Source organism: Limulus polyphemus, unplaced genomic scaffold (genome assembly GCF_000517525.1).
Source record: "Limulus polyphemus unplaced genomic scaffold, Limulus_polyphemus-2.1.2 Scaffold1613, whole genome shotgun sequence".
In the NCBI taxonomy this organism is placed as follows: Eukaryota; Metazoa; Arthropoda; class Merostomata; order Xiphosura; family Limulidae; genus Limulus; species Limulus polyphemus.
The window spans coordinates 27,173-37,932 of record NW_013667223.1 but is presented as its reverse complement, the minus strand read 5'-3'; the positions used below and the strand labels follow the sequence as shown (position 1 = coordinate 37,932).

At 35.9% G+C, this 10,760-nt stretch overlaps 1 protein-coding gene across 2 annotated transcripts in view; it reads left to right on the top strand.

Moving 5' to 3' along the window:
- The window catches only part of LOC106464295 (tyrosyl-DNA phosphodiesterase 1-like), a 99,561-nt gene extending 89,044 nt beyond the window's left edge, over positions 1 to 10,517 (top strand). Inside the window, exons 11-15 of one of the 2 annotated variants that reach the window (XR_002611713.1) lie at positions 2,820 to 2,935; positions 3,189 to 3,310; positions 3,823 to 3,925; positions 9,843 to 9,954; positions 10,306 to 10,517. Coding sequence is in view for 1 of the 2 variants with exons in the window: in XM_013924423.2 (XP_013779877.1) it covers positions 2,820 to 2,935; positions 3,203 to 3,310; positions 3,823 to 3,925; positions 9,843 to 9,954; positions 10,306 to 10,391 (525 nt within the window). In the remaining variant the exon portion in view is untranslated. The remainder of the gene's footprint in view (positions 1 to 2,819; positions 2,936 to 3,188; positions 3,311 to 3,822; positions 3,926 to 9,842; positions 9,955 to 10,305) is intronic. The other variant, XM_013924423.2, reaches the window with a different exon arrangement.
- The last annotated feature ends 243 nt before the right edge of the window (positions 10,518 to 10,760 follow it).

Here is a 10,760-nt window from a genome sequence, read left to right as displayed (position 1 = left end):
TATCACTTACTTTTGTCTTGGTCTCTTCCCTCACTATTTACCACAGGAACAGGTTCATCTTCTTCTCTGACTGCCTTACAGTTTGGGTTGCTTGGATGGATGTTTTCTTTATTCATCCTCCTTTCCCGTTGTTCCATGTATTGTCAATCTGATTTGTTCTGTATATGCTATTTGTTATTATATCACTCATACTTCCCCTTTGTTATACACCCCATCTAGCAAGTTTATTCTTCTATGGGTGATGGCCCTTTTCTTATATTTAATGTATCCTCCCATCATGTTTTCCATCTTATAGCTTCTCTTGCTTCAGCCATCAATTTTTCGTGTATGAGATCTTGAAGGTGGAGATATGGGTAACCCTGGCAAATTATATGTCATTCCTTGCACCACAGAAATTTTTCATCTACTCTGGCTTTCATCTCCCTCCAGTTCCAGTTATCCAGTCTGCACAGTGGCTCTGATGGTGAGTTCTTTATTTTTCTCCACTGTTTTTCAGATTTCACTACCAACTTACTCAGTATATATACATTATAGAAATAATCAAACCCACTTAGTAGCCATTGTTGCCTCACAGGGAATAATTACACAACATCCACATCCCTTCTCAGTGCCCACTGTTAAAATGGGATTTTCTGTATGACTGCTTTGGCAGTGTCTCTATATTTTATCTTTCGGGTTGTTCTGCACTTGTGGAAAGAAAAAATAACAACACAAGGTGTTTGCCTGCCATCAAACCTGCTGTGTTTAGTCACAGTAAGCCATTACACTGCCTATTAGCGTGGGATCTAATTCCAGATTATTGTGCCTGACTGATGACAATGGTCTATGCACCTCTCTGGTGTACTCTCCCATGCAAATTACTCCTTTCTCATTTTTTATAGTGGAGTACAGGGGAACACTTGCTTCTTCAGTTCCAAGGTGCTGGGGAAATTGATATGGAGAGTTCCTCATCAAGCAGTGCAATCTCACTGGTAGAAGACTGACTGGACGTGCCCATCGTTTGGGAAGTAGGGCTGGGGCATTACTGGGTAATTCCACTAAGTTATGAACCAAGCCATTCCCAGTAGTTTGATCCAGCCGACTGAGTATGGAGTTTGCCTTCGAACACAGGTCTGGGATGCTTTTCCTTGCACCTGATTATTGTGGTATGTATTTCTCCTACACAAAACAGCCTCACTTATAACTCTAGCCACTTCATACACTTATGCTAAGCTGCCAACCTCTTAGATATTGGCCAGTTAAGTATTTTTTAAATTCCACCTATATTAGTGACACTTTAGCACCATGCAGAAGATTCTTGAGCCAATATAAATTGCTTTACTCCTCTCCTAACAACCAGCACTATTGGGCCAAGAGTGTTCCCTGCTTGAAATGGATGCGGTCACCCATTGAGTGCTGCATCATGGTTGTCACACTCCACCTTTCCTTTCTAATACTGTTTTCAGAAAAGAACTCATCTATGTTATTTCTTTCTCCATATTTGAAACTGAATATTTTCTAAATAAAATATATAACTACAAAATTTCTGTCTCTCACTTTTGCCTAGAATCACCATCATTTTTGCCATCTCCTGCTTGCATGATTCTTGCTACTCCCTATAGTCAGCTTCAAGGATGTCTACTCTATCTGTAGTATCTATAAAATTTCCAATCACACAGTGTTGGCTATAATTCAACATTTACCATCGGCATTATTGCCGATCCTATACTCGAAACTGAGCTTGGTGCTATCTTTTAACCTACAGTTTAAATATTTCTATTGTGGGAGACAGCCTAAACATTTGCATAATGTTTCAGATGTTTGTGTAACATTGCACAAATCGATCATGCAGTGATAAAAAAAACTTATACTATCAGCAGCATCATGTCCGAAAAGGCAGGTACCCAATACATAACAAAGAATATGCGACATCAGTACAGTTGCAAGAATAAGTTAATAATCACTATGGTACATATATCATGCTTGCCATATAAACATTAAATTACATCCATGTCCTGCACACATCTATATACGTTTGCATGTAGTAGATTATGAGGCTCTATAAACCCCAGACTACATTAAAATGATTGGTGTCAGTGGTTATACAGCTGCTATTATTTGCAAGTTAGTCAAGCTTAAAAACTACCAATACAATGCACAATGATGCATTTAGTAATATTGCCCAGGTTTTATTGCAATCCTCAAACCCATTTTTGCTGTAGCTGTGTAGAACAATATTAAATAATAATAATGAAGAACAAGTGGGTGATCCCTATTATGAACCACTACCGTAGTTCATGATTATATTTGTTAATTTTCCATTTTTAAATAAATATTTTGAAACTAATTGTACACAAGATGAATAGATGTGACTGCAATCTAATCTAAACAGTTTATGTATTAGCTTCTTTAGAAAGTGGCTACAAAGTAAGAAGAAGAAAAACTCAGAAACTCATTATTTCACATGTATGCATTTTAAATAGTAAGTTCAAGTTAATGATGAATTTCATTGCATAAAGTAAGAGACCTTCCCAGTCATGATATTCAGACTTAAACACCTTTGTTAGTTTATACCTACGCTTTCTCTCATTTCTTGTGTCGTCATTTTTAATGCCATATCATCAGTAATTTATGAGACCTGGAGAAAATTGTAATTTTTATTTTCTTATCTTTTGTGTGTTCACAGGGGATACTTAAGTAGGTCCATGAAAGCATTTCACTTGTGGCTAAAATATTTTTTTCAGAAGTTCATTTGTAAGGACTTTATTACTTTCTTTGCATTCTAAACATGTATTTTTTTCTGAAAGATTTGTGTGTTTTATTACTTCTTTTTGTATAAGGTTTTTCCAACTGTGAACAATGTGCGAGAAAGTCTGGAAGGTTATCCTGCTGGAACTTCCCTTCCATATAGCATAAATGTGGCTAAAAAACAGCCATATCTTAGAAATTTTCTTTAGTAAGTATAGGTAATTGTATATTTTAAAATATCTTGGATCTTATATCTAATTATTTTTGATTTATACATAAAAATATCTCGGATATTTCTTTCATTAGCTATAGGATTAAATTTTGAAATCTCTGAATTGAATATTTCTTTTATCTTTTTAGTTTAAAGAAATTTCTTAGAACATCCATTTAATAAGTTTAGTTTTTGTTGGAGGTGACTTGAGATGTTTCATCTAAGAATGGTAATGTACAAATATTTATAGTTCTTTGTTATTAGCCAGTGGAAGAGTGACAGACTGTCTCGTAGCCATGCTTCACCTCATATCAAGACTTACCTCAGAGTTTCACCAGACAACAGCTCTGTTGCTTGGTTCCTGCTTACTAGGTAATCAAGCAGTTAAGTTGATATATTGTAGTAGTAAATTGTTTTAAAACAACTTACAAAGTGTATTTAATACTTCCAATTAAAGAAACCTAAAAAAATTAACATTTTGCATTTATAATTTCCATCAGCTAAATCAAATAGATGCATTAAAAAGGTTTTACTAACAATTCAGGATGATCACAGTTACTTCAAATCAGTGTTATCAAAATATGTATAAAATTATTTTTTAGAGTATTAGGTGACAGATTTTTGTAAAACAAAATTGCACTTTGGAATTATTTTAATAGTGTTTATGCAACATTTTCAGATACCAGATAAAACAAATGAAATAATCAGTAACTTTGAACTATTTTTTATTTCATTGTAAAACATTTCTAGTTTGACATTTGGAATGGTTCCTTCTAACAAATGTTTCTTTCGAAACTATTACAAAGTTAAATTGAGTAATGAGCTGTTAAATATGTATTTAAAGTATACCTTCATTATTGTTATTACATAATATGTTTCACCAGTGCCAACTTGTCCAAGGCTGCATGGGGAGTATTAGAAAAGAATGGAAGTCAGTTTATGATCCGGTCATATGAACTTGGAGTTCTGTTTATGCCACAATATTTGGTTTGTATTGATTGTACTAAACTTAGTTTCTTTGCTAAATCCTTAACTAGAATTCTTGTACTACTTAAAATGGGAATAAATATTCTTATTTATGGATTTTGTGAAATGCTAAAATATTTATGACATTGAAATTCCCAAGGTAGGTATTACAGTTTCTTATTCATGAGTGAATTCCTGTTTTAAATGTTACAGCTGTTTTTGAGAAAATTATTGAAACTTTTATTTCATCCAGTGAAAGAGAAGGACATACTTGATATGCAGTTGTAAGACCCTTTTATTGAATTATTTGACATAGTTTTAATATAGTATTTTTATCTTTATCCACAGGCTGTTGTAAAAAAAAAAGTTCTATTTTTATCCACTGAACATAAACCTTTATCCAAAAACTATAGTTCACAAGTTTTAACAATTCTCAAACACTATAAATCACACACCTTATCAGTATTCACACACTGGTTTTACCTTTGTTCACAGACTATAGATTAAACGCTTATATATTGTGTGTGGATACAAAGTTTTATCTGTATCCTCAAATTGTTGATCACAGATGTTATCTTCATTCAAAATGTTATTGATAAGTTTTTATCTTTATTTACAAATTTTATTTTAATCCAGGAACCATAGAATACAGGTCTTCTTTGTCCATAGACAGTAGCTCAGATATTTTATCTGTATTCAAACATAGATATTGGGTTGTTATCAATATTCATATACTGTAAACTTCAGGTTTTATCTTTATCTACACGCTTTATATCACAAAATTTATCTTAATCGTTATAGGTTTTAACTCTATTTGGGGTAGAGCTGGGCAATTTAATTGAAGTTATAATTAATCGGTTAATGTCACAAAATTAATTAACTAATCATATTAGTATTTCTTATTATTACTGTATTTGATGATTCCAAGTATTTATTAATCAAGATTGTCATCAAAATAATATTATTCCAACTATCAAAGTACAGCTGCATAATGGCGGGTGCCTCATGATTTAAAGGTCTCAGATTTGATTCCCATCCCTTCTACACTTCCTTGTCCTGTCTTTGTTATTACAAATCTACTAAGGCTGTCTGTCACTGTCATTAATATTGAACATTATATTGTTGTAGCTTTTCGGTTACTGTAATTTAAAATCAGTTTTGTGACCTGTGATGATCATAGACCCTTGGAAAAAGCGTAAGCCATAATGCCTGGTGAAATTAAAAAACAAACATTTATTTGAAGTTGTTTGTTGACTTCATTGAAAATGGTTTCCATCCTTCAGTCAGCACTAAAAGTTTTAAAAAATTATGATAACTTTAGTTAAGTTTGCTGTTTAGTGAGCATTACAGGAGACTGCATAATATTGTGATATCTCGAATCTTTATTGAATATTATTTTTATGTTAATCCTAATTAAAGAACATAAAAAATTGGCTAACTAGCTACTTAATTGTTTCTAAATTCCATCATGAATGTTTTTGATAAGGTACCCTACCTCCGATCACAAGATTAGCTTTTCTCATTTTGTGCTGCCGTCTGTATGCGAACTTTTTCAAACACGCATGCCACAAGCCTTCATCATCCCTCTGTTGGAATCCAAAGTTCCAACACGTCTCTCATGCAAATCATCATGTGTCGCCTCTCCATGAATAGGAGAGCACTACTATCACGTGATACATGTGACTCCCTCTACGCACCACTACCAAACTGTCACTTCTTGTTTGGCAGCTGTCGATTTCAAACGTTCTTTCTTACATTGTTCAGTTACCTTGCAGTGGTTTATTTTGCATTTTTTATATTTTTATTAACTTTATTTACCACACTTCACAGTTGTGGAGTTAATATTTTTATTAAAGCATTACTTCCTTGTGTTTGCCACTTCTTTCCGTTTATGAATTCTGAAGTCACAATCACCACTTCGGGTACTTCCCCAGCATCTGATGCCATATTTTCAGCTGCGGGTGACCCATTGGGGGATATATCGTCACTCATTCATCGGGAGAGTGAGCAGTGCATCAGCCAACCTCTCTCTCACATTCTTCTGCCCCACTTCCTCCTGAAGCCTTTTGAGTCAGGCCATGCTGAATACGATTTTTATTGTTTGTCCCCCCAGAGTTTGCAATGCATTCCTATTCACTACTTGATGATTCAGCTTGTCCGTTATCTCTCAGGTATGTGTTGTCTCTTACACCTGTTTTCTATTACCCTAGACCTTCCCTCTTACATGAAACAACCTCCCAACCCTATTTAGTCTTTTCACATCCCCCAACATTAGGATTCATGTGGACTGATTTGCCTCTCAACTGGGGGAGGGCGTCAGTATGCCTCGTCCCCCACGGACTTCAGATTAGTCCGCCCTTGGGTGGACATTCCCTTTCTCAACAAACAGTTGTTTGGGTCGGTTCTTCCTGTATGGGGGAACCCAGATTACCCTGTCCAACTTACCCAAGGCCAATTTTTTCATCTTCATCTCACCCTCAAGACCCTATTAAGGTACCTTTCTTCCCTTCACTTTCTGTCAGAGGCTCTTCACAGGAACCCTGAGGGGTTTTCTGCTGAAATCCTCTCCATTCTTACTTCTACATTGGCTCGTCTGTCATCTTCGGCTCTCGCACTTCAAACATGGTTTATTTGTTGTTGGGACCTCTTGGGCCATGATACAGGCTCCTTATCTGAGGGAGCTCTGCATGGCACCTATCTGCCTGTCTTCTGTATCTCATCTCTACCCTTGTCCTGATCCAGATAGATTCCTCTGTCCTCTCTGTAATCTTCGTTGTTATATTGCTTGCATGGCTTTTGGTGTCCTCGTTCCCACCTTTTTTTTTATCACTTAGCAACCTTCCTCTTCCCATGATCTTTCCCCAGTTACCAAGTGGGTTCAATGTTTGATCTAGTTGGCCTATTTCTCCTATTCTCCTTTGCAGTGTGATTTCTTTCATGTTTCCTCACATCAAATTCATCACCTTACCTTCTCATTTGCCTCTTGTCTTCGTTGGTAATTGGAGGAGATTCTATGATTAGGCATGTGGACAATTCTGCACACGTTCATCTCCCGCTACCTACACCACATTTCTGTTTCCTCGGGGTATCGCCTGCCACCTGTGTCTATTCTACAGACTTTGGCATGGCTGTGATACAAGGTAAGTACTCACTCATGCTTTATTTTCTTTCAGAGGCCCCTGCATCATCTAAACTTTGGATCCTGCTCTGTGGCAAGTGGTGCCTGACCAGGTATTCTGTCTGTACTCAGAATGGGTTCCACTTGGGCTATATCCACTTGAAGACATCTTGCTATCAAATCTGCACTGTAAGCCATGTTGATTCTTATACATTTTCCATGGCTATGTATGCTCACCCTTGAGATGGGGTGTTTCACAAGATCACTAGAGTGTAAATTCCTTATGATAATTACATCATGATATGCCTGTCCCGGACCGTACCACCCATGGACGGCATGAGTAAAGCAGAAGGGAATTGATGCCCATCTCTACTATGCCTAGATTGAATAAATCAGTGTAGTCTGCTTTTCAAAATAGGGTTTTGTGATCACCCATTGCACTGTCTCAGGTGTTACAGACTCTCCACCACACTTTCCCCCCCTTTCTTCCAGTGGAGTACAGGATTCCTTATCACTTACCAGTTCGAAGCTGCTAGGGTGGTTGACCATGGAAGCAACCTGTTGGATGGGTTCCACGAAGATGGCTATAAACATTCTGTTCAGAGTAGGGCAGTGGTGTTTTGTCGATGTAGAGAGAGTTATAAGATCTTCTGAATCCGTAACTAATTCCTGGAATTGAGACACCCAAATGCAGTTCACCCCTCTGGTTGGGTGCCATCCTCCTACCCTTGTGTTGATGTTGGTACCCAGCGAGTGTGGTTTTGGAAATTAAGTGAAGCAATCACATAAGTCCTCACACAGGTTTTGGATTGTCCATCTTCTGTTTTGTGAGTTGCAGAAGGTCTACATGGCTTGTTTCCACTTCTGTCTTGGATTTTCCCTCATTGAGTGAAGAGGTTATTACCAAATTGGGGTCATTTTGGGCTGGTTTCACAGTTGCAGGGGTTAAGTGCATGCAGTGGACTAACCTCAGATTCCGGATGACACATTCCCAGATCCCTGGCACAAGCCTACCCTGTGATTTCGTGAGGTCGAATGTTAGGTCTCCTCTTGACACTGGGACTTGAGGGGAAGATGGTATGATTCTCATCCTACGCTTGCAAGGATGTTGGTACCCAGGAGTGAGGTTTTAGATGTAGTTGACTTACTGAGTGCAGTTTGTTGCACCCTAGCCATTCTACACCATGGGACACATCTTCACTTGCCCACTTTCCATCGTGGGATTGAGTGATTCTAATCTTTGTTTAAGATCACATTGCTGAACTATCCTATCCCATGGGAATGTGCTCTCTTCATGTTCTGCCATGTCTGGTCCTTCTGATTATGTCTTTGTTTCTGGTGAAGAGATACTTGGCTCAGTTGTTGTGCGATGCTGCTCCTCAGATCATCTGATCTGTTCCTCTCATATCAGAGGTGTCCTCCAGACGTTTCCGGGGATATGCTTGTGATTCCCTCACATTGGTTTCTCCTCCATTTCAATGTGGGATTCAAGCTAATCTAGTGAGCATAGGGAGAGTACCTTATCGGAAGTTATAATTTTTCTAAATGAAAATGTATTTCTGATAGGTACTTCTCTCTCTGTTCACACTTCCCACCCATCCTCCTCACAATTGTCCGGTGCTCACATCTTCTGCCAAACGTTAAAGTGATAGTTTGGTAGTGGCACATAGAGGGAGTCACATAGTAGTGCTCTCCTATTGGTGGAGAGGAGACACATGATGATTTGCATGAGAGATATGTTGGAACTTTGGATTCCAACAGATGGATGATGAAGGCTTGTGGCATGCGTTTCTGAAAAAGGGAGGTACCTATCAGAAATACATTTTCATATAAGAAACTTATAACTTTAGGTAAAAACATTTTTCCCCTTATCAGTGATAGTAAAGTGTTTTCATTATTTAATTATCCATTTATTTGTTCTACAGAAGTATGGGGTTACTGCATATTTTGAAAACATAATGGTGAACACATGATGGTTTTTAATCTGGTACAATTAACATTAACAGTTGATTCGTGAAGTAGGAAATTGCAAGATTATCATTTTAAAAAATTTGTGGCAAGATGTTCTTTCAGACAAAAAATATGTTTCTTGCAAAATGTGCAAATGGAAACCTTCAGAAGATGTATATGATATGAAACTAAAGGTAAATTGAAAGTTACGTAAAAAGAAAATAGATGACAATAGGGAGATTCATACAATATATGAATAATGCTGTGGTTGTGAAAGTTATGAAAGAAAATGCACATACCCATCTTTTTTGTTTTACCTTATTTGGGGGGGGGACATATATTAATCAATTAGCAAATATGTATTTGCCCATGTAATCTAGGAACTGTAGAGTCTAGATCACAGAATTTGTCTTTCTCTAGTTTTATCTTTATTCAAGAACTGTAGATTACAGACATCATCACAGTTTTTATTTTTATCCAGTCTTTTGTACTCGTTAATCTACAGATTTCAATTTTATTTTTCCCGTAGGCTCTTGAATCACACATTTGAAGCTTTTAGGTTTTCAGTTTTTTTTCTGATGGATAAACTATTAGATAGTTTTTGATCAAATACCACAAACTGTAGATCAGAGCTTATGACAAATTTAATTATATAAATATGAATTATTGGCAGTAGCAGTATTATTATTCTTAAATATTGTCTGAAAATGCTTAAAAGGTAATGTTTAGTTGGGAGTCTATTAAAACAAGGTAAATGTTTATTGAGAAATATAGTTTCATGCAAGCTTTTAACTCCTTGTAAGAAATTCAATTACTTTAACTTTACTTCTACTCTTTCTCATTGATTATTTAATAATTCTTATATTACAGGTATCTAGGAAAGTTTTTGGGGTTCCAGAGGTAAAAGAAAGAAAAGCTAACATGGAAACTATTTCATTTCCTGTTCCATATGATATCCCTCTCATCCCATACTCTAACAAAGGTGAGTTGTCATTTCTCTATCAGCATACATAAGTTCAAGTTTCCTACACACTCATGCAGGTTACCCTGTCATTACAGTGTATTTGTTTTAACCCTGTCAGTATGGGTGGATGTAATATTTTAGTCTTGACATTTTAATATGCTTGTGTTGATATATTCTTCTTAGGCAATCTTTCATCACTTAAATTCCAACATAAATCAGTTTCTGCTGCTTCTGTAATACAACAGTCTGCTGTTATACCAAAATTGAACTAATGACAAGAAACTATATTATTTGTAATGAACAGATCAACTGATGTGTTTTTTGTTGAGTGTTATATTATTTAAGAAATATTTTACTGTTTTATTCTAGATGAAATCTGGATCTGGGATATCCCTCACATTAAAGCTCCTGATCGCCATGGAAACAAGTGGTGCCCACCTTTACCCAGGACATAACACCAGTTCCTTGTCTTTCAAATTATGTATTTGAGAAAGAAGTTTTTAAGTTTTTCATTGTAATATGTTAATGGAGTCTGATATATTTGAATGAATAAAGAAAATAATTAAAGCTTTCATTCAATATTTGGTTTTCTCCCTCAATCTACATAATATTTACTTTTAAATATTAATCATTTAGGTTTCTTTTTTTGCAAAAAATAATAAGCAAAGGGTTTTGGCAAATCAAAAAAAGTAGAAGTGTTACATTGTTAATTAGATTTGGATTGTAAATTTGTAGGACCAAGAAGAAGAAACAGGACAAAAAATGAAGTATAAAAGAGTAAAATTACACACATTTGCTACTAAAACTTCTTGATTCATTAAAAC